The following is a 24436-nucleotide window of genomic DNA, read 5'->3' as shown; positions in this document are numbered from 1 at the left end:
TTCCGCCCAAGTGTGGTCCCCTCGGTGCTGCCGCGTTGGCCACTCACGGGACTCCTGCCGGCCTTCATGCGAAGGAGCAGGGAGACCGGCGGGGAGTGGGGTCTCCCGTGCGGCAAGGGGGTCCCACAAACTGACAGAAAGCAGGGGAAGGCCTGCAGAAGGGCCCATGGCCCTGGGACGGTTCCCCCATGTTTGTCACACACAGAAGGGAGAGGAACACTAAGTAACCAGAGGAAAGACTTGACACTGATTTACAGCGATACCTGGGGTAAAACACAGCTGACTGCCGGCATGGGACCCAAAGCAGAGGAGATACTGAAATGACTTCCAGAAAGTAACACAGCCTCTCCCTTCAACGACCGCAGGCTTGCTTTGTTGCTCAACGAGGTAGTTCCGCAGCTCAGGAAGGCGCAGAGCAGGGCCCATGCTGCCGTGCGACGGGCAGCAGACACTGGGCTGCACGGGTCTGGCCGCTCGCTGCAGGGAGCGCTCCTGGCTGAGGACCGAGGTCAGGCGCTTACCAAGCACGTGCTCCTCTGTGCCAACCCCGTGAGAGGCTGTCGGAGCTCCTCCAGCGAGGAGGCCACCCCCTGGGCTTCCGCCCCACCACCCACTCCAGGTCCAGACACACAGGCAGAAGGCACACCACGGGGACCAGGGCACGGGCCGCCGTGGGCCATGTCAGACTCTGCAGCGGCTGGAAGGTGAGGGCGTCTCGGCGCCCATCGCCACGTGTGCATCTGAGGCTGCTGACGGGGTGCGCCTGAAGGGCCGTGCTCAGGGCAGACGCGGACCTGCCATGGCTAGCCAGCCGCCCCAGCCACTCCAGCCATCCCGGCCACCCCCGCCGCCCCAGCCACCCGCGGGAGAAGGCGCGTGCCCAGCCCAAGGCGACGGGCGCATACTCACCCCACTGCAACGGGGCCAGCTGCAGGTGCTCCAGGACCAGCTGGTTCAGGAGGCCTTCCACGCTCGCCTCCCCTGTGCGCTTGAGAGAGGGGTGAGGGCTGGTCAAGGAAAACCCGGCTCCTGCTGAGCCCCGGGGGCAGGGGGAGGTCTTCTGGAAGCTTCTACAGATGCCCAGACAGCAAACCTCCTACAACAGGTCTACGACCCCTCCTCTCAAATGAAGTCTAACCCACCACTGAGACCTGAGCTGGACATGGAAAACAGGCACGTGAACATGCCCGGCGCCCCCCTCCCTCAACCCCAACCAGGTAAACCCAGCTACTGTCACTGCCGCATAAAGAAGGGGAAGCCGTTGGGATAATTTTAATCCAACAGGAGTTCTTGGGCGGGGGGAGGCAGGGGGAAATACAGGAAATGGAAGTTGGCTTTTCCTTAATAAAATACGGCTCATTGTTCCATGTAACCAAATACATTTCTGGACATGTGTTGGCTCCGTGCTGGCTTCACGTCTGTCGTGTTACACATCTTGATGTAATTACACATATTATTACGAATGGCTCACTTAGGCGGGTTCATAATGGAGGAAGTCACAGTCTCTTAGCAAGTATCAGCGGATGAAGAAACTGGGTTTAGAAATGCAGAAAACAGATGTCTCCTGGGCACTAATATTAAACAGTCAATGTGGCTCTCAGAAACAGATCTGCAAGCCTCTTTCCCTTTCCCTACATAAATTAAAGCCACAGAATTTAAGTTGTCATCAAAAGGGAAGAATTTAGTCCCTGACATTCTTCCCTGATTAGGGAAGTGAGGAGGAAACCTGCTTGTTTCTGCCTTTAGCAAGTTAACTGCATTCAACAAGCACATGGCATGTCTGAACCAGACAGGGATGGAGACACGAGAAGGACACTGAACGGCTCACACACGAACTTGAACCCGAGGGGCCTCCTCCTGGTGAGGATGACAGCCGGGAATGGGGGCCCGCACTCACCAAGCCCGAGGACAGCTACGTGGGGATGAAGCCGTGCAGGCAGAGTAGCTCAGGGCTAAGGCTGGGGGCACAGGGCCCCAGGGGAAGGGGGACGAGAGCCCCTAGTCTCTCCAGCATGGGGGGTGGGGGTACAGGATCACGGGGGGGCTCTGTGGAGTGTGGACACGGCCCCCAAACATCCAGGCAAGCTAGCAAGGGCAGGGCCAGCCGCAGAGCACAGTGACCTGCTAGAATCCCTGCCCTGCTCTGCACCCCAAAGTCCTTCTTGGCTCTTTTGGATTCTCTCAATCCTCCCAAACGTCGTGTGCTCTCTCTGGACTCTGAACCGCCCACATCTGTGCTCTCTGCCTCGGAATGCTTTTCCCTGCCCTGTTCCCTCCCATCTCTGTTCATTCTTTGGCTGTCCAGCCTTCCCTGAGCCCCGTCCCTGCCCCGAAGGCCCCCAGGTGTCCCCCTCCTCCAGTGCTCAGCCTGGCCGCCAGCCTGACGTCTGCACGAGGGCCCAGCCCTGGCCTGGGGCCCGCACCAGCGCCTGCTTCACAGAGCTGCTCGGTGCACTCTGTGTGATGCATAAACAAACTCGGGAGGGATAAACATCCTGGACAAGCGGTAGAGGAGTCCCGCTTCCATCCCCTCCGGAGCCCATGGCCCTCAACACGCAGCTCAGATGCTGGGACCCGGAATCTTCTTTCCCCCGAGCCCAGGGCCTGCCTCTTGCTGGTGGCCCCTGCAGATGCTGGGGGCTTCCTCCACCCCAAGCTCCCGGGCACTCGCGCTGCTTGCTCTAGTCCACACCAACCTGACAGCAGTGGGGCAGAAGGGGGAGCAGGCTCATTCTGGCCACACTGAGCTCTCCGATGGACCGGGGACCACGCGGCAGCCCTGCAGCCCCGAGCTAAGGGCGGCTGCCCCTGTCGCTAGAACAGCGGGGTCCAGATGCTCTCTGTGGAGCTCTGGGTCCGGGCATGGCCGCTGAGGAGCGCCGGGCAGTCTGCCTACATTCTCTGGGCCTGGTCCACCATCTGTTAACGTCCACGAGCTCCAGAGCAACACGAACTTCACACGAACGTCACAGGACTGTCCCGAGAATAAACGTACCAGCAGTCCTGGCCACCGGAAGCACAGCGCAAAGGGCCCCTATTGTGAGTGCTTGCCCCACTCTCCTACTCTCATTCCCCTCGTCTCAGGGACTCAGCCGCCCCTGCTGGCACCTCAGGCTCCTTCGGAGATCCTACCCCCACCACAAGCAACTTACCAAAGGGCTTCCGGGGTAATTCGCTCCCTGAGAATTCCCAAATGCAATCTTCGCCATCCCGCTACGCAGTCTACAGGTGCCAGAGTGAGAGCAGGATTGCTAGAGACTCTGCACGGCCCCTGCAATGATCACGTGCGGTCCTGGGACCACCAGGGCATTAGGAGGCATGTGTTTACCTCCTTCATTCACTGGGTCAATGAGGAGCTGCTGGCGCGGACCCTGAGTGTAAGGCCCTACGTGTCTGGGGATCCCGGCGAGAACTGATCCGAGACTCAAGAAGCTCACAGGCTTGGGGGAAGACAGGCCCGTGAACAGACAATGCTGGCCTCCGGCAATCCCGTCCTGGATGGGGGCGCGCCCAAAACAAGTGACAGCAAGGACTCAAACAGATACTTGCAGCGTGTGTGTGTGGTGACATGTGTCACAGGAGCCAAAAAGTGGAAGGAACCCGAGTGTCCGAGGTCACAGGGACAGACAAGCAACAAGCCATCTAGACACACAATGGAGTTTTACTCAGCATCGAAAGGAAGGAAATGCCGGCCCACACCGCAGCGCGGAGGAGCCCTGAAGACATGACCCTGAGATGTCACTCACTGGACACTGCGGCCGCGGGCTCCCACTTCTCCGAGGACCCTGCCGTCCACTCGCTCATGGACACGAAAGGAGGACGGTGAAGGCAGCGTAGGCGCTTGTTCCTCTACTCTGGGGAACCCGAGGCCGCAGAACAAGGGAGCCACAGCACCCACAGCTGACCCCAAGGTTCCACTGGCCTTGCCCCCCTAGAGGGGCCATGGGGCAGCTTTCCCGCCCAAACCCACAGACACCCCATCACCCGGGTGCATCACCACAGCTCAGTGAGGGGTGCCCACTCCTCGGCACGGGGGGTAGAGCGTAGTAACCGGCGGGGGAGGGACCTGCCAGTTTCCGTCCTCCCAGTGGCAGCTGCGGCCCCTTGGGGAGACGGAGCCCCTCAGCTCCATCACCTTGACAAACCGAATCCGGTGTTCCTCATGCGGAACCTGCACCGTAGGAACCGGCGTCCGGGATGTGCTGGACCCCAGGGGTGCTTGCACGGCCCTGTCCAACCCAGGTTGGGACAGGGGCAGTCACCCCTACAGGCACGCCCCACGTCACGGGCAGGACCGGGCAGGCACCCAGGCCTCGCGACCCGCCCCCACTGCTGGGAGCCGGGGACTGACACAGCCAGTGACGGGCTGACACGGGGAGGGAGGAGGCGTGTAAAGGCAGACCCAGGCCTCACGCGGAGACTAATTCTGGTCAAGTCTCTGCCCACATCTTCCTGCCCGCTCCTGCCCGCTCCTGCCCACTCGGCCCTGATCGGACTCACAGGTTGAGCCGGGTGCCTGGGTGGGTGGGGAGGGGGACCCGAAGCTGCCTGCGCCTATTGGCTCTACTTTTAGACAATGGGGGAGATCTTGTCTTCAATATGACTCTGAACTCCTAGAAGGTGATTCTCCCCAGAACCGGACATTGGGGCCCACAGTGGGGTTCAGAGACACCCGCAGCTACCTGTGATTGGCTGCCTGGCTCCCTGGGAGGAACAGGGGCTCAGCCCGCCAGCCGGGCCACCTGTGTTCACAGCAGCTGAAGACAATGGGCTTTCTCAACCCCAGCACCCAGGTAACATTACCTGTGCAAACAGCCACTCTCCCGAGTAAATGGCAACCTACCCTCGGTTTCCAGAAATTTAATTTTCTCAAGAGGAATTGCTTCATATTAAGAATTTATTGGCTGGGAAGGTCTCTGTCTTTTATGAACACAGCACTGTACAGTGTTTAATTTCCATGGCTAATGACTGAATGTTTTTCTTCCTTTCCACCCACAGATCTGAATATCCTAATTTTAACATACGACACTCCATATTAAGTGGCTTCTCAAGGTGAGGAGCAGGGCAGGGAGAGAAACTCCTCAGGGAAGAGCGCACGGCTTTCCTGGAGGGAGAGGGGACCGCAGTGTCCCACACACATTCGTGCGCAGAGACCCACCCCAGGAGGAACAGGCACCTCACTGCACCCGAACCTCCTTCCCCTTCTGCATGGTGGACTCCTACCCTGGCTTTTGGACCACGCGCCCGTGCCCCTACGTGGAACACCCCACACACACATGCACACACAACATCTCAAGAGGGCTCTTCGTGGCTCTGCTCCAAGGATTACAGCTGTTGGTGCCTCGATGTCCATCTCCCTGACTGCCTCCGGAGCACCTTTCCTCATCTTTCAAGCGCCAGCATCCTACACAATGCCCGGGACCCAGGGGCGGCTTGCTAAGTGCTGAAATCACTTCACGAATGAAAGCCTGTGTGCGTATTTGCATGACGGCGGGCGTGTGGAAATGGGTGCTGTTTGTCAGAGACGGACCTCCACGGGTACGGGTGGCCCAGCACACTCGCTGCTAAAGCGAGGAGAGTAGGACCCTCTGATGGGATGAGTCCAGCATCACCAAGGGACAGCTTCTGGAGCCCACAGGGCCAGGCACGTGTGGCTATTACTGTCCAACACGTGAGGACAGAGTCTCAGAAAGGTTGGTGGGTTGCCTGCTGCGAGTGACCAATGGCCACGAGACCTGACCCATTGCCCAGCAGCACAGGGTACTACCAGGGAGTGTGGCTGTGGTTCTTGGCCAACATGAGCCCACCTGGTTGCAGACACACTCCCAGGCAACACGGGTCCAGTTCTGTGGACTCCTCTGTGGCCATCGCTCAGCACTGCAAGCCTGCTGCGGCCACCGTGAGGCTGGTCGGCTTTCATCCTTGTTGCTCGATCAGCTGCAGCAGCACAACTCACCACTGCGGGGGAACACAGGCGGCATCCGTTCCAGGAGGACTCAGAAGCCTCTCACTTGGGGTGAGTCTCTGAGAGAGGATATCTCCTGTCAATCCCAGGCTGGGACTCCACTCTTCCAGTCCCTGAGCCAACAAGATCCACGGGGAGCAGGGTAAGGAAGGGATCTTCTCCCTCCTGAGGGGAGTGACCCAGGAATGGGCCACTGCCAGCCCCAGTGAGAGCACAGACACTGTGACTGGGAGAAGTGGTGCCCTTCCTGGGAGCCACTACCTGTGCTGAGTCAGTCCCAAGCCCTCAGCCCACCACCCACTCAGGCCAGCATCCCCCTTCTGACATGGCCCCAGCAACACCCAGAGGGAACCCCCTGCTGGGAAAACACACCCCCTAGGGAGTCTGATGAAGGCCTAGAGCCCAGGGACTGGCTGGGCAGTGGAGACAAGCAGTTGTGTTTCCCTTCTATCCCTTTGTGGCCACCATGTGAAGAGGCACTTTCTCTTTCAAAAAAAAAAAAAAAAGGTACCAAGCCCCCTTCCTTAGCTCATAGCCGGGTCCTGGCAAAGCTCTCTGTGATTCATTGGCATCAAAGAGCTGGAGGGAAGTGGGATTGCGTATGCGGTGCCAGCAAAAGGAGGCAGCTTTCCTTTCTTCGGTTTGGGTTTCATCTAGGATCTGATGGGCCACATGACTCACAGGCACACAGAAATTCACTGGCAGAGTGGTGACCAATTCCCAGTACAGGAAATGCTCCCAGGTGAATTCCAAGTCTCAGACTAAAAGACACACAACTGGGTCCTAGAGAGGGGGACACGAAGGGTACAAATGTCGGGGACACTCCTGTTGGGCAGGCTCTGTGGCAAGCACTGTCCGTGCTCCCTTCACCTGGTGGGAGGCAACAGTTGTGCCACGTAGACAGAGGACCCGAAGCTGGGAGGATGGAGTGGGGATCCTCCCACAGCTCCCCCCAACTCTGGCATGCTAGTGCTTCCCCACAGCACGGCTCCAGAAGGGAAAGATGACGTGCTCAATGATACTGTGACCAGATCAGCACAAGTTCCGAAGCTCGAAACCTCCCATAATGGCAAAGCCACGGGAATACAGGCACAAGACCACACTCCACTACTGGAAAGGAAGAAAGTTAGTTATGAGTATGCAAAGTTTTCCGAGGCGTACAGTTCGGTGAAAACACCATGATGCGAAACAGCACATACTTTTGTGTAAAAACAAGCAAAAAAAGTCTTTATGTTACTTAGAGTTTCTGAGAGAAATTCTGAAATACGTGGAAGGGATGAAGAAAAATGGGCATTTGGGGAGGACAGGAAAGAAGGGAACACTCTTTTTAAAAAAAAAAATTTGAACCATGTGCATATTTTACATATTTAAAATAAAAATTTTAGAAAAAATAAACAGTGCAGTTCTACTGGAAGCAGTTGCAGACCTGATACAGTGTGGGCATGATGACGGAGCTCCGAGGTCGGGGCTGAGAAAAGTCAACATGCCTCATCCCACCCAGAAGGAAGAGCTCAGCACACAGGTGGCTGGCAGATTTGGGCTTAATATGCACATTTTCATGTTTCTTTCTTTCCTGAGTCTTTCCAGGGGTGTAAAATGAAGACCTCAGAATATGGCATATTACTGCCTCTTACGAAAAAAAAATATGCCAGACTTTCAAAGCAGATCGCACCATGGTGCTTGCAAAATAGAAATAGCGCCTAATGAACGTGGCCAGGATGAGGAACTTTGCGATGATTAGTTAGAGCGGCAAGTTAGCGTGTGAGTAATTACAAAGTTGCCAAATGGCACTGGGGCTTTGGAAACCATTCCAGTAGCATATTTCTGTATTAATTTGCTTTCGGATGTGAGCCATAAAATTATACAGCTGAGCTAATAAAGCTAATTACCTGCAGGCACCACCCCTCCCTTTCAGCCCCATAAGCCACCAAAAAACAGCCTGGTGTCTGAGCCTGGACACACAAATGCAAAGCCAGCCAACCAGTCAGTCATGTAGCTGCCTTTCTCGCTCACTATTACAGGCAAGACCGCAAACGTCCCACAACAAAGGCCGAGGTGGCAGCCGCTGCTGTTTCTTAACTACACAGATCCTGGCGTCCGGGCAAGAGATCAATAAATGGTGATGGGGACCATAATCCCACTGCTTCTATTAGAACATTTCCAAAGTGCCTCCTATGAGAGAGGCTCTTTGTTAAGTGTATAATATGTATCTTTTCAATTTCATATTATCTTTAAATTAAGACTTTAGCACCTGACGGGTATAAGGCAGGGACTGCTAGTTCTGTTCAAAGTTTTTTTTTTTTTTTCTTAACTCAGGCGCAAGGTGAGAGTAAGAAAGCCGACAGAGCTATGAAGTGGCAGGTTCAAGCAGACTGACCCTAGAGCCCATGTTCTGCACCCCACTTTCTGACAGTTGCTCTAAACACTGTGTCCATTCTCAGGAAACCTGGGTGTGGAGCAGGGCAGACAAGTGGTGGGGACTGTCCGTGGTGCTGAAAAGGCTCTCTCCCTTTAAAGCCCTTTCCTGTCACCCAGGACACAGCAGTCACATCTCCGAGTAGTCAGTGAGAGTCACTATCCTGAGATTCTGCTCCTTTCCCTTACAAGGGCAGGGCTGGTAACTCTGCAAGAGGACTGTGGAAACTCTGCTGGTGTGCACCCAGGCTTTGCAGGTGTCCTAGGCCACATCCACAGGTAATCATGAATAACGCATGTGCCTGAGCCAAAAGAGAACACAAGCTCCCAGCTCAGGTTAGCACAACTCTCATTCTGCTTCTGGGGCCTTCCACAGGTAGCGTCTAACTCCCCAGGAAGCAATAGCAAATTCCATGTTTGGTGCCCTCCATGCTTGCTACTTCTGCCTCAAAGACACAATTGAGTTCCCTGAAGTCACTGCCCTTTGTGCACTCCTCCTACGGGTCACAAATCCTTGGAGGTGGTGAGCCATGAGGCCCAGGGTCTGGGACTGGATCTTGCTCAGTATGAACCTCTTCTGCCCTCCCCTCCCCAAACCAGCAAGGTCAAAGAGCAGGCAGCCATGCCTTCCCAACTGCTTAGCTGAATTCAGAGGACTGCTTGTGGCGGTGAGCCACAGGAGAGTGATGTCCCTGATCACCAGTACGGTGCCTGGCACACAGCAGGTGCTCAATAAATGTCTGCTGCGCATGTGTTTTTCCTGAGCATGTGTTATGTGTCAGTTACCTAGAGATCATCTCATACAGCCCTTATAACAATGTCAGGTCAATAAAACCTCTTTAGGGATGGTAAGAAACTTTTCCAAAGTCACACAGCCAAGAAGGGGGAGTGTAAGGTTCACATTCGGTTCTTCAACTCCAAGTGCACTGCTCATTCCCTGCCAGACTTTCTCCATACGTGCCACACGTTTCCAGGGAGATGCCTCTTAACGCCACAGTGTTAACCCAGCAGACAGACTGGGTCAGGACCTCACCTTTAAGATGCCTTTAAAGGAACAGACTCAGAACAGGTACCTCAGAAGGCACTTCACTGAGGCCAAAAGTCTCTTGGACACCAAAAGGCTCATTCTTCCTTGTGTGAGGTGACCATGAAGTTCTGAGGTAGGACCTAAGGGCAGCGGGGACACAGATGTGTTCGGCAATTTTGGCTTGAGCCCATACATGGCACTGGTGTGGCCTACAGCTAAGATAATGGTATTCAGCTCCAGCAGGACCTGGCATATGTAAGTGAGGTCCTCTCCCGGAAAGTTGCGAGGCAGGAAGACGATGCTTCCTGCGTGGCAAGCATAGCCCCCGTCTAGCCAATATGACACCAACCCAACACCCAGCAGGCCGTCCCTCAGCCCTGGGCTCCCTCCTAATTCCCACATAGCACTGGTTATGAGCTGCAAAGATCTATTGTCATAAGTGACTCCCCAACACAGCCACAGTGAGCACCCTGGGGGCAAAGACCAGGTTTCCTACCTCCAAGCCCCTAACTCCAGATCTATGGAGCTGGGAGGCAGAAAAAGCCAACTGAGGGAGTGAGTTTATCCAGGAATAATGCAGAAGGAGCTTTAAGTTATAACCCATAAGGGCCACAATTTGTTGACAAGTCACTGCCCACACAAGCTTGAGGGAGTGGACATTTATTGAGCACCTACTACCGGAGGCCCATGCTTACAGAAGATGCACAACCAAACACAACAGGTAACCCCCTCGCTTGGAGAGACCTTGTGCTATATTCCTTTGCCACAGACAAGGCTCAGAGCGGCACCATTACTCTGCTTTTCCACTGTAACCCTTGAGAGCAGAAATGGGTGTCAAATACCTAGAGCCCAAAAGGAACCCCAATCCTGGCAGTGAGCCTCCATTTCAATTCAACACCCTGTAAGGGCCTCACCAAGAGACAGAAAGAGATGGCAGAGACAGCCCTGCACTACCCCGCACAGCTCTGCAGACTCTCGTGCTGAATTCCCAAAAAGCAGCGCAATCCCACAACCAGACACAAATCCATCACGGTGACAGCAGGCCCCCAGGGAGTGAGGGGGGAGGAGCCCCACCAGAGTGTGAGGACACAGCTCCCTGCCCAGAATCCTGCAGTGGCTGGGCGCAGCTCTCGGGATAAAACCCAAGAACTCCCCAGAACCTCATACAAGTGCCCGTGATTTCCTCTGCTTATTGACCTCTTCCTTTGCACACCCTGCACCCAAGAATGTGTACCAGCCATGTTGAACTACGGGTTCTTCTTATGACAGGTGGGTGATGTCCTGCCCCAGTGCCCTTACTCCTGTGTTCTCCCCAACCTGGAACCTTCTCAGCCATTCTGTTGACTGGAGCCTCAATCTCACCTTACTGGGGATGTCCCCTCTGACCCAGCACCAGCCCAGAAGTCACCCCTTCCTTCTTCCCTGGCTGTGACGGCTGCACCCTGTAGTGTGTCTATGCTGTCCCTGCAGCCTGCCTCTGTCCCCATGCACCTCCCCATTCTAGTGACTCACAGCAAGTATCTGTCAGCACCCACTCTGTGCACTGAGGTAGGGGCTAGGCATGAAAGGCCTAGATGAGAGCCTTCCTGCTCTTCAGGAGCCCAGTCTGTTATGTGAGCCTTACATAGGATTGCGGGTCATTCATCATTGTTAAGGAAACTTAGTATTTGTACACAGCCTTTTGATTTACAGCATTCTCATGATACACAGTTAATCTTCCGCGTGTCTTGAGAACCCTGGATGCTTAATTCCAGATCTCTGAAAAACAGCTAGATGCAAGGAAAATGCAGAAAGCTAATAATGCACCTTCCCGCTCATCTTCACCTAGACCGTTAGCACTGAAGTATCTGGTGCCGTACTGCGATTTGAAAACACTGAGCAGTTTCTGAGACCTTGTCTTTATTCATGGAACTGAACTTTATCATGAACTCGTCTTCTATTTTAGGGGGAAAAAAAAAATGATTGCTCAACCAACTCTCCCTGGATGATCCGGCTGCCCAGGGCTCAGCCAGACCCTGCTGAGCCCAGGGACCCGAGTCCTCCCAGCCCCGCCCCTCGACCTGAACTCCTAGTTTACCCGCAGCCTAAAGAGCAAATCTGGAAGCCCATCACCAGGGAGCAGCCGACAGTCACTTCCAAGCTGGCTTCCAGGTGCGGGAGCCGGAAGGGGCAGCCTGCACCTCGGGCGTCCCCCGAGGAAGATGGACTGTCTGCACCCACGTGCCAGACCTGAAGAAACGACAGGTGCAGGGACTTAGCCCAGCCCCACTTCAGCTCAAATAAATTAGCAGATTGCCATAAATAGAAATTACACTAATGGAAAGGCTGCTTTACATGATTAATGAGCCTCTTTCCCATGACTGTTTTCCAACCTGCACCGCGAACTTTGGGAATGCTGATGTGAGTTGTTCTCCCCCCAGCAGGGGTGGCCTATACCTCGGCTCAGCTCCCTGCGGTCAGAGACCCAACTGGACAGGAAATGCCACATGGCCCAGTGAGCTCCCCAGGGACAGTCTGCAATAGTTCAGCTCCGCCCGCCCTGCCGGGCTGAGGGTAGGGCTGGCAACGTGGGGAGAACCCAGGGCGGGGGCAGCACTGACCAGCAGGGGATCCGAGGGATGCTGCAACCTCATTCGGCTTTCTCTGCAAAACGGGGGTACACAGAGGCCTTGGCAGAGACCGGATGCCCAGCACGGAGCCAAGAGCCACGAGCCACAACCTGAAGCCAGGCAGCTGGGCGCAAATCCCAGCTCCGTGCCTCACTGGCTGGTGACCTGGGACGAGAGCAGGAGAATCTCACGCGGTCTCGGTTTCCCCATCTGTGGAATGTGCCTAAAACCACTTCCTAGGGCTCTCATGAAAATTAAGCGAGCCCATCCAGATAAATCACTCAGAACAGTATAGCCCTTAGCACATGCCCGACAGGTGTGAGCGGTCGCTCCGTGAGTCTGTTAGACACAGGCACACAGTAACTGTCAAACCGCAAGGACACAGGTGTTCCAACGGGACACGCACCTAATGACACACGGTGCATATCGATCTGCACGTGGGTGCAGACAGTGTGAAGTTTACACGCACACTATACCACACACGCGTGCACATGCACTGCACTCACATGTGCACACACACGCAGACCACACACTCACGTTAATATCTCCGCCGGCTCGGGAAGCCCTTCCCGACTCCCCAAGCCAACTCTGAAATCGATGCTGTGTGCCAAACCCTGACTCCTCTCAGAGGGATTCTAAGGTATGCTTGGCCACCATGTCTGGATTTGGGGGAGACAGCCCTCAAGTCTGGGTCCACGGGCCTAGGAGCTGGGGCAACGGTACGGGATCAGAAGCCAGAGGTCAGGCACTGTGCTCCTCTCTGGCCGGGAGCACTGCTCCACCGGGAACTCAGAGGCCTCGGAGTCGAGGGACTGGCAGCAGCTGGAGAAACTGAACTCCCTCGAGGCAGACACAAATGAACCCTGAATTTTGCTTAAGGTGATCCAGAAATCTGCCATACTGACGACAGGAGGTGTTTGCATGAAATTCATTTAGATTAAACCCTTTCTCCTGACATGGCTACTGGAAAAGCCTACTGTACTGTGTTTTAGAGGGATCTTGTTGTAAGAAATTCATTTGTTTGTTTTCTCAGGGGATGGGAAGCCATGGCTCCATTAGGCATCTCAGAAAATAAACGACAAGCCAGCTAGGAAGGGTCAAGGGTGACCTGGGGCAGGCCCCTGCCCACAGTTTAATCTCCCGCCCTGCCTTAAAAGGGAGGCGGGGTCGGCCGGAGGCACATTCTCCTTACTGCGAAGAATATGGTCTGGAAAACTGAGAAGCCAGGCGTGGCCGTGTCCCAGGCCGACTGTCCTGTCAGGACCAACCAAACTGAGGACACTGGGCTGACGGTCTTGCAGGCATATGCTTGTGAAACTCCAGCAAAACCCAACACAAATGTCAGAGCCCGTGAAGCCTCCCAGGTTCACAAGGTCGACTGGTGTTGGCAAGGCCAGACACTGCTCGGTAATGCACAGCCTGGTCCAGACGCAGGGCCCTGCGCTCAGAGCAGCTGTCCTGCTCCGTGTCCCTCCACGTGCCGGCTACCTGCATGTAAGTGACCTCTGCGTGCTACAAAGATATTCCAGCTCCCGCTCTGGGCCGGCAGTCCTCTGGCATCTAAAACCCAGGCTACGGCTGGGCTCCTTGAGTCTCTACCTGGCCCCCGAAGCAACCAGATGGTTCCAAAGGGTCTCCAGACAGAACCCAGGAGACACATGCTTATCAGACCACCTGGCAGAAACGCTGTCCAGATGGTCCGGGTCACTGGCTTTTATGGGGATCAGCTGAACTGTGTGCCCAGCAATTTTCCATGAAACCTACACGGGGATGGATTCTGATATGTCAGCAAGTATCCTGCCAACCCCTGAGATGCTCCTGGAGGGAGATTTGCAACAGAAACAAGGAAAACGAGAGCGGGACATGACACCGAGCTTGCTCCGTGCTCATCCTCCATCTGTTTCCAGCACAGATCGTCTGTGCACGGCTGCCCTCTGGAAGCGGAGCCCGGCTTCCAATAAGACTAATCTTGCCCATTAAAACTCCCTTCACATGTCCACCACAGCCCTCGGCATAGTGCAGCTGAGCCGGGAACCTTTCCGTCTGCGCCATCAAAGAGACGCAAGCCATACATTCACCAAATGGCTTTATTTTTTTTTTAAACTTTTTTATTTTACCAAATGATTTTAATACCTACATGCTGGCGACTACACGCAGCACAGAGGTCAGGAAAGGAGCACGCGCCAGCGGGGCAGGGCCCATACCCCATTCTGCCCATTGCAGAAGTCCCCGGTGCCTAGCACAAGCCCAGCACAGCGCCGGTGAGCGGGAAGTAGCTGCTAAAGGAACAGGATACCGCACAGACCCAGGAACGGCAGAGCCCGGCGAGGGCGCAGTGAGCCTGGGAACAAAATGAAACTTCCTGTACTCGGTAAAGACGGTAACAAAAAGAGCTAGGCACTGAGTGATGTAGGAGTCCGAGGGGAGTGGCGGCTCCGGCTGGGCGAGACGAGAGCAGTACAGGCCAACGACAGAGCGAGCCCCGGGAAAGAGGGCACGTGAGCTCGGCCGTCAAGCATGAGGAAGACTTGGTCAGGCCCTGGTGGGCCCACCTCTCCTGAACTATGAATGGAAAGTGGAAACAGATCTGGCCAATCTCCAACCACCCCAGAACCAGCTACGCTGAGGTTTTCTCAGAACTACAGTCCCAAACCCCGGCGACAGGTCTGATCAGAGGTGGAAGTGGGGGCGCGGCTGAGGCCTGGCCCACTGCCTCCTGTGCGGGACAAGCCCATCCAAGGCCAGGTCACGGGAGCAGCTCTGGTTCTGCTGGCGGGAAAGGGGGTGCTCCTTGCAGACACCCTCTGGGGTTGGGTGCTGGGCTTACACAGGAGCCGCAGGACCTCACTTCAAGCAGGCAGTAGGAAAAGGACGCGAGTTTTGGGATCCTGGCTGTTACCTCCAGTGAGTCAGTTCACTTCCAAAACGCACTTAGTTCTCAAACCAGAGCACTGTGAGTTTTGCTAGTTTGGGGTCAGAAAAACGCGATTATCCTGGTTGAGATCAAAAGAGAAGAGATGGTGAGACCTAACCCTACAGCAAACCTGAGCGGGTAATCTCACCTTGACTGAATAGACGGGGACATGTGTCCCTCGGGCCACAGCCTCCCCACGGGGATGCCGGAAGCAGCAGAGCTGGGCCTTCGGTCCCGGGCTCAGGCCCCAACCGTGCAGCGTCCTTGGTCCAATCCTAAAGCCGAACGTGGGTGCTTCCTGCCTTTATATGTGGATGGCTATTACCTGCTGACCACAAAGTCCGCTCTATCAAGGCTTCCCAAGTTCAGCAAAGACTACCCAACCATGGAAGCTGGCAGGGAAGGCGGCGGGAAGGAGACCGCGCCGAGCAGCGGGATGCAAGCGTGTGTTCACCCAGACAGCATCAGTGTTGGTCACATGAGCCTGGCTCGTGGGCCTGATGGCGCCTGTGCAGGCCCAGACCCCCACCCCCAGGAGACCGCACAGACGCTACGTACCAGCCGGTTCCTCTTGCCAAAGAGGAGAAGTCCCTTTAAAAATGACCAGGCTCAGACTGGCGATAAGGAGGAGTTACACAGGAGAGAGAGTTTCATACAGATTTTTGAGGCTGGCAGGGAGGGAAAGAGGGAGATGAGAGGAAGGATGGAGGGGTGGGGGAAGGGAGGCCCCTGGATCCCACTGCCCCTCTGGTCTGCGTGCTCTGTTACCAGTCACGGGGAATGACATAAGTCGCTGCTGCTCTCAGCCTCTGGACCGTGCCAGCCCTCCCTCGGGAAGGCTCCTGCCTCAGCCCTTCCGGGGTGTGCTGTAAGTCCCCATTTCCGTGTCTGCTCCTCCCTCGGACTGGGGGCATCTCCGGGACCCAGCACACGAGCGTAAATGAACGTCCAGCTCCCCAACGGGTGAACAGTGGGGCTGGAGTTCCTGGCCTCCCCTGGCTGCTCGTCCGGTCACGGCGGACACAGTGGAGACAGGCGTGTCCGCATCTGCCGCAAGAGCCACGATTCCCACCAACGGGTCTAGGCAGCCTCTCGCGCTACATACGGACTGTTTTTATTACTGTAGATGAGTGTCAAATTAGGCTCAAATTTTTGTATAAAGTCTAAATATTGAGAAAACATTACTAAAATGCATAATAGAATTATTAGCCAATTCGGTCTTTGGTCTTTCCATCTGCTTGGATCCAGGTTTGCAATAGCAAAAGTCTGCTATGCACCCACGCCAGATGTCACTGCCAGATGAGAGAGAGATCCCTAATACTCTTCCTCTCTAATCGGATCTGCCTATAGGGACAGTCTCCCCAAACTTCCAATCGCCACATCCAAGAGACAGATGTGTCTGCACACGTACATAGTTGCTGTTTAAGTTATTAAGCCAACACAGAAAACGGGGATGCCGACCTCCTGAAGGAGGCAGAGCTGAAAGAAGAGAAACCCCAAAACGTCTCTGGCTTGTTTTCAGAGAACACAAATATTTTGAGGGTCAGCACCACCCCATCAGACGGAGCACATCCCAGCCCAGGGCTTCCGTTATGTGCCCGCACCCCGCATCCTAAGGCTGACCTGGGCGGGCGGTTGTCACCCCTGAGACAGGGCGGCAGAGCCCTCCGCCGTGGTGAACAACCTGGGCCCGCCCAGTGGTGGCACCACAGAGTGGCAGGCGTGTCTTTAGCAGGTGCCGCTGTAGCCCTGGCACCAGGGAGGCAGGGGTGCAAACCCCCCATTTCGAGGCTTCCTGCTCCTATCTGGACCCACAGTGAGACGACTCAAAAGGATGATGCCTTCCTGCTGGTCCTGCCAAACACACTGCCTCTGCCTCCAGGAGGCTGAGGTGGACTCATCCACAGCCAGGCCTCCTGGCTCTGCACTGAGCTCCCGACGTGAAGCAAAGGCCCTGAGGCCCGGGAGCGGGCATCTCAGAGTTTGCAGAACCTCTCCAGCAACCTGAGCTTCAGCATCGTGACCACAGACACCAGGACAGGAGAGCCATGGCCTTCTGCTGTCCCCCGACCCTCCCTGACAGCAGGGCTGGGAACAGGGCTTTGCCCTCAACACCACTGGGCAGTCAGCCCTACCACTTCCTGGCTGGGCTCACGGGGACTCAGCTCACCTCTCCCCAGGGGAGCGAGAGCACCAGTCGGAGGCAGGAGGAATATAGGAGCCAGCAGGGCTGGTGTGTAGGGCGAACACCACTGCCTCTGGGGCTCTGTTACTCTGTCATTCCACGGGACGACAGTAGGCACTGGTTGGGGGGAGTGAGAGAGGGAGGCTCCAGTCACCCCTCCTTTTCACATCCCATTGGACGAAGGCAAACACCTGAACTCCGTGATGGGCCGCTGTGGTACGGAGGCCCCAGGCACTCGGTTTTCAATGTCTGGTTCCCCAGTCCTCCAATGTGACATGGGAAGTGCTTATTTTGTCCCCGCAACTTGGGGACGCAGGTCCACCAGCCCCAGATTTTCTGAAGTGTACACAAAGGAACGTGCCTCAACTCCTGGAAACCACCAGCCGCAGACTGAGGACCTTTCCAGAATCCCGGGAGATGGTCTAGGACGACCTGACACTACAGAGCACAGGATCCAGGCACGAACAAGGAGACTGAGGCAGGCACATGGGAGTGGCCTCTTCCCCGGGGACGTTTGTGCAAACCATCCTCTAACACCCCAGACCTCTAGGACATCGCCCACCCTGGAGAAGCCCCTCTAACGTCACCCCTTCTGTGAAGCCTTCCTGATTGCCCTGTGCCCGCCGCTTCCTCCCCTGAACCTCACAGACTCGACATGATGCTCGGCCCGGCCCCTGAGGTGCAGCGAACCCCCAGCCTGCATAGCCACGCCCAGCGAGGCCAGGAAGCCTCGTGGGGGCCTCCTCCCTCCCCCTTGGCCTCTCGGGTGCCTTGAGGAACACTGCCCCAAAGCAGATGTTCTCCGGGACGGCTGAGCACAAACGCGAGTGCACCCCGGACCCCGGCATGACGGCAGGTCACGTGGGGCTGCTCTTGTGCCTCGGGACCTGTGCCACGCCCCCCAGCCACCCAGACAACTGCATCCGTCCTGTGTCGAGTTGTCACTCTGTGACACTTCCCAAGCCCAGCATTGGGAGGCCAGCGTGAGAACGTGTCGCTAACACAATCGATGCTGGCAAGAAACACATGACCCACGACATTTCAGGGAGGCGGCCCTCCCTCACCCTGAATCCACACCTTCTCGGTGGGGGCCTGGGACAGGGAAGGGGCTAAGGAAGGACACCCATGGTCCACGTCTACTTGGCATGCCCTTTCTGAGCTCTGCGTGCTGAGCACCCGGTGGTGAAGCCCCCTGGGGTAATTCTTGGGGAGCACAAGCCCCAAGCAGGGGGCACCACGTGCCAAGGTGGCCGCCATGAAAAGGATATGATTCTCCAGTGGACGTCCAGCTTGCTGTCGATCTCCAGGCCACGGGCTTCCTGCCTCTCTTCCTCCAGTGGCTTCGGATTTGCAAGCTGTCCCTTCTCACCAGGGGATTCTGGGAAACTCTCAAAGTTGAACTTGTCCACTTGAATGGCCATTCTAAGAGAAGGGGGGACAGCAGAGAGTGAGTGAGCAGGCAGGGTCGGCTGCCGGCTGTTGGAGCGTGAGCACAGGCCTGCCGGAGACCGTAGGATTCATCGTTGTCAGTAGTTCAGAATGGGTTCGTTCCAAGGAAAGGGCCTGGCAACTCCCAGAGCAGCACCGGCCCCAGAGGTGATTCAATGCACAGCCTAGACCTGGGGACACGGTCAGAGACCCTAACCTCAGAGGAGACTCACACTCCCCTGGAGAAAACATCATTTCTGGACCAGGGTGAGGCAGGCAGGATGCGGTTTGGGTACTTAGAGGGGACGGGAATCATTTAAGGCTGGGGACCCCAAGAGCCGCCTCAGCAGCAGCCCCTCGTCTCTCAGTCGCACCCCACCAGCCGTGCCCATTCCCATCTGCCCCCGCACCCGGGACCCTCTGTTGTGACACCCTCCCCACCAGGTTTCTGCTCCACTACCATGTCCTCTCCAAAGCCTCCCCACTTGCTGGTGTGTCCAGCCCTCTCTACCTTCTGGCAGTTTCTCGAACACACTGGGTTCTTCCTGCCTCAGCCTTGGTGCTCACTGCTCCCCAGGCTGGGACCTTCTCCTCCTGAAGCCCCGTTCTCAAGGCTGGAGCTTGAGGAAGGTGTTCGGGGCACCCCCTCGCCCCACCTCCATGACACCATTAATCTCTGCAGTGACATTTATCAGGAGCTGTAAAAACACTTACTTGTGGGCTTCAGGGTCTATGGGGTCTACTGGAATTTAGGTCCCCAAGGGCAGAGGTCTGCAAGGCCATGCCATGGTCTCCAGGCCTGGGTCATGCCTACACGCCGTGGCCAACTACTCCCCAAACAAACAGGGCGAAAACCAAGACTTCCTGCCACGCCGGGCCAATGCTCACCTCTCCCCCTCGCAGCTGCCTGACCTTGTACCTTGCCCTTGCTCCGCTCCGGGCCCAGGCGCTCTGCAGCCTGCCTCCACTCCCCACCCGGCAGCTTGGAAGAAGCTACCCAGCTGCCTTAAATACACAGTCTTCAGCCAGGAGGTGTCCGGAGCTCAGCTGCCCCAGGGAACGAGAGACTCGTGTGTCAGCAGAGAACGTGGGGGCTTTCGGAGCCAGAACTCCGTCTGAAAGCTACACGGACTCCTTTCTGACGGTGGAAGTAGACAGGCTTACCAAAAAAGGAAGGAAAATAGCAAAGAGCATAAAAAAGAAAAAAGGACTCGAGCCTATTCCCTAACTGTAATACCTTCATGCTAGTCTTTCTCCTATGTATTTGTACATCAGTGCAGTTCGAATGACTCTATGTGTACAAGTTATTACACATCTTGTCTTACTCACATGCACGCACATAAATATATACATAGACTACATTATACCTGCTTTTTTCCAGATTTATTTGAGAGAGAGACAGAGAGACAGAGAGAGCGCAGGGCAGGGGCAGAGGGAGAGGGAGATCAGCAGACGCTCCGCTGAGCGGGGAGCCTGATTAGGAGCCTGATCCTAGGACAGAGATCACGACTTGAGCCAGAAGTCAACAGTCGGTTGCCTCACTGGCTGAGCCCCCAGGTGCCCTCTGCACCATTTCACTTTCAGTGCACTATGAACACTTCCAAATTACCACAAACCAGTCTGCAGGACATCCCCTCATGCGGCCATACCATCGCTTACCCAACGATCGCCCTGCTTTCAGACTCAGAGATCTCCCAATTTTTAAAAAAATTACTGTTGAAAAAATCCTAAACATCTTCGCGCTTCAATTTCCGGTCTGCATTTATGCAGCGTGTGGAGCCCGTCTCGAAGCGGAGACTGGATCCAGAGGGCAGAAAAGGTCAAGGCTGAGAGCGCTGAGCTCATTCTCAGACAGGATCCCCCTGAGGCACACGGGCAGCGAGATGGTGCCCCTCACGCCGCGCCCCTGCAATCCTGGCCAGGACGGAGTTTCGGTCTTCACTAGGAAGAAGCAAAACGCTGCCTCGCTGATGCTGGAATTGGCAGGCCTGAATTGCTCCGGAGACCGAACATTTTTCTGGAAGCTTATTAGCTCTTTCGTACGTACTTTTCTTTCCTCGTGAGGTGTCTACCCATGCAGCAAGAGCACCCCTAATTTCCCGCTCAGCAAGGGCTCTCCCCAGGCCCCCACCTCGAAAGCAGACCGAGGCAAACGAGTGTTCTCTTCAAGCAAAAGGTCAGGATATTTCCTAGCTTTCACTAAAAAAGGCCAATTTCCATTCACCCCCGCGTAACCCAAAAGCAACTAATAACTTTCACCTTTGAAATGTGTTTGGCAACATTCTGGATCCCAGGCTCTCGCCGCTGAACACAGAGGGGCAGCGCCCGGCCAGCACCCCACATCCTCCGGGGCGGGACATACGCCCAACGCTGTGCCAGTGCGGTTAGATGTGGGTGCTTCTCTGGACGACTTTTTGAACAATTTCTGGAGAAGGAAGCACCAAACCGCATCACCTCCCTCCACCCTGGATGAGAGCATAAGCTGGCTGTGCTGTAACACGGACGGCGGAAGGAGGTGGAAATTCACAGATACCTGCCCCGCGCCGAGCCCCAGGCTAAGCGCTGTGCACGGACATTCGCCCGAGGGATCGCAGCTGGAGGAGGAACGTGATCTCCTTCCTCATCAGCCGCTGTCCCACGCCAGGAGCCGGCCGCCCGCATCGAGGCCGTCGCCCAGACTCAGTGCTACTGCTCCGCTTTCAGCTTCCTCCGGCTGGCGTGCAGAGCACCCAACGGGGAGTCGGCTTTTGGTCGTGCTGTGTGCAGAGCTGGCATGGGACACAGTGCCAGGGACGGCGAAGCCTGCTGCCTCATCTACACACCAGCGCTCCCTGAATCTACAAGAGCCCCCACCCCCACCGCCTGTGACAGGCAAGGCCAGCGAGCATCCCGAGGGCGGTATCCCTCCTTTCCCACAGACGAGAACGCTGGGGGACCAAGAAGCTAACTCACTAGGGTCACCCAGCTCAAAATCCCAGAGCCAGAATGCCATGTCCGAAGCCAAGGATTGCTTCCCTATAAACCACCATAAACACCGCTGGCCTTGACCTCTCCACGTGGTCTCGGAGCACAGCCCCTAGGCGTCACCACCCTCCTCCATCCTCCCTTCCAGGGCAACGTGTGGCCGGTAACCTGTTTTCCTGGAGCTGAGTCTGGACGCGTGAGCTCTCTGCCTGCTGAAAGTCGCTGTGTTCCATGAAGCAGCAGAGGGACCCTTCGCCCTGGTGCCTCGGAGCTGCCCCGGTCTGAGTCCAGCCACGCAACGGGCTTCAGCCATCACGGCTTGAGGGGTTTGCTTTTGTCAGGAAGCCACCAGACTGGGGACGGGAACAACTGTGGGGGTGTGCATGGGGGCACCAACGTGAGGCACACCCCACTCCGCTCCCATGGGTGCACAGCCTGGAGTGCGGTCTGCAATTTTGGAAAGGGCGGCCGCAGGCTCACGAGTTCTCATCCGGGCACGTGGGCCACCACCCGCTCGTGGGCAGGGGTGGCTTCACACCGCAGACGACGTCACGTCCATATTCTTAGTGCGCAAGCCTTCTTCCAAACGACAAGGGAACACCAAGCCATAAGGAGGCACGGGAGCCGCGGGACTGGCCACACGCACGTGGAGGACAGCTTCCCGGCACGGCCCTCCTTGCTCGGGCTCACGCTCATGTCACCTCTGGTACATGAGGTGAGGCCGCACACATTGGAGGGTATCTGGGCAACCCCCCACAGGTGTCCCAAGAGTAATTCAAAACCAAGACTGATCCGTGGGCAAATCACAGAAAAATCGGAAAACACAACGTTCAGAAATGATAAAGGGAGGAGAGAGCAGGCGGGACGAGGACCCCCGGGGAGCACACGTGCCCTCCACGCGGCCACAGGAGCTCAGCGCGCGGCAGTGACGGCCCTCACCGGGGACTGGGGCCGGCACGGAAATCGCCCTTCACACGAGACCTTGTGTTTGGGACGCCTCTGCTGTTCTTGTTTGTTTCTACTCGTTTTTACTTTTTTATTTTTAATCGAAGTGTAACTGGCATATGAGTTTCAGAGGTTCAACACAGTGACTCAACCCTTCCATACGCACCCTGAGCGCTCACCACAGTGAGGGACCTACCGTGTTACCGTGTTCTCTGTGCTCTGCTGCTTGTCCCCGTGACTTACTCTCCTGGAGCTGGAGGTCGGCACCCCGTCATCCCCATCCCCCACCGCCGCCGTCCCCCACGGCCGCCGTCCCCCGCCGCCGCCGTCCCCCACGGCCGCCGTCCCCCGCTGCCGCCGTCCCCCACGGCCGCCGTCCCCCGCCGCCACCGTCCCCCACCGCGGCCTCTGGTGACCACTGGTTTGTCCTCCGTGCCTGTGAGTGTTTGTTTCCTCGTTTGCTCGTTTCTGTGTGTGTCTAGGTTCCGCGTGTAAATGGAATCATGTGGTGTTCGTCCCTCTCTGTCTGGCTTGCTTCATTTAGCACGATCCCCCCAGATCCGTCCGCGCCGTCCAGAAGGGCATGACCTGTATTTGCCATCGAGTGAAGGCATGCTGGTGGGCAGAGTGAATGATTGGTGGTTAGTGGCTGACCTGGGCCAAGAATCCGGTCTCTGGTCTCCCCGTCCACCGCGGTCTCAGAGCGGGAAGACATCCACAAGGGACGCCAGGAGGCAATGGGTCCCCAGTAGATGGGCAGAGGGTCGAAGAACCTGGCTCTCGTCACAGCCACTGGCTGGCGCGGGGGCGAGCTCCAGGGCTAGGCCGCCAGCTCCCCTCGAGGGTGTTCTTGGTCGTCTTAGTGTCTCCCCCACACCCCTGGCCTTCTTTAAAGCCAACCTGGTTCTCTAAAGTAGGGGAACACCCGCTGGCTCAGTGGTCCCCCTGAGAAGTCTGAGCATGTGTGTAAGTGTGCTGCTACTTTGCCAGGGGTCATCTGGATTAGTCGCAGGGACCAGGCTTGAATCCCGGATCGGGGGAGAAGCCCAGGCCGCACACACATGTGCCCGGACAGCCTCCTTCAGATCTCCTGCAACAGCACCCAAACGTCAGCCCCGCCCAAGGCTGGCCCCGCAGCACAGACCTTCCCAGCACAGCTCCTCCCGGAATAGTGGTACCTGTCACCGGGTCCCTCCCGGCATGCAGAACCCGGCAGCCCAAGCTCCTCACCTCAGACGGGCTAAACCCCTCTTGTGAAGGTTGTGTGTGGATCAAATAAGACAGCAGACGCAAAACGGTCAGCCCAGTGCCGCGACACCAGCAGCCCAGTATAAGCGGCGGCTGTTGTCATGGGGGTTAGCCCCATGTCCAAGGTGCTCACAGACACAGAAATCACCTCGGGCCGCTCGTGGACCCGCAGAGGCTCTTGATTCAAATGCACGAGTGAGTCTCCGGGAGGCGTCCTGGTGCGCAGCCCCTGACAGACGGTCCCCACCGCAGTTCCTTTCCGATCATGCTCGATGGGCCAGAGTTCAAGAAAATTAATACCACGACTAAATGCCAATTTCCCACATTTAATTTTACGGCCAAATGTGACCGTCATCGTCAAGAGTTTACAGTGGAGCAAGGTGCTGTGGTTTCTGAAGTCTATATGAAAGTGGTGGTTTTTAAAATATCATGTGATTCAGTCTCTGAGCAGCAGATAACCTCACCAGGAAAGTCATGACGATGACATTTAAATACAAATCAGAGACTCGAGTTTAGGAGTGCTAGCCACATATAATTAAAATGAACTTTCACTAGGAGATAATTGATCGTTATAGCACCAGGATTCTAAATTCAGGTGCTGTATCTCATGGGCGTCTGCTTGACGAGACCGGCCTCTTGGGTCTTCTAACGAAGTACAACCCAAGCGAAAGGACAGTCAACCCTGAGGAGACACCCATCCTGATGGAGGAGGGGCTCGAAGCAGAAATGGCAGGAG

General features: G+C 56.3%; 1 protein-coding gene across 3 annotated transcripts in view; it reads right to left on the bottom strand.

Annotated features, from left to right (window-relative positions):
- Positions 1-24436, bottom strand: part of TRAPPC9 (trafficking protein particle complex 9) — a 509775-nt gene that overhangs the window by 104319 nt on the left and 381020 nt on the right. For all 3 annotated transcript variants that reach the window (XM_032873479.1, XM_032873478.1, XM_032873477.1), the window contains 2 exons: positions 18384-18537; positions 910-1000 (listed from right to left, as the gene is read on the bottom strand). In XM_032873479.1, the coding sequence (XP_032729370.1) occupies positions 910-1000; positions 18384-18537 (245 nt within the window). The remainder of the gene's footprint in view (positions 1-909; positions 1001-18383; positions 18538-24436) is intronic.

Source organism: Lontra canadensis, unplaced genomic scaffold (assembly GCF_010015895.1).
Source record: "Lontra canadensis isolate GAN:19392208 unplaced genomic scaffold, GSC_riverotter_1.0 scaffold49, whole genome shotgun sequence".
Classification (NCBI taxonomy): Eukaryota; Metazoa; Chordata; class Mammalia; order Carnivora; family Mustelidae; genus Lontra; species Lontra canadensis.
Note: the sequence above shows the minus strand (reverse complement) of the source record. Positions and strands in the feature narration are given on the sequence as shown.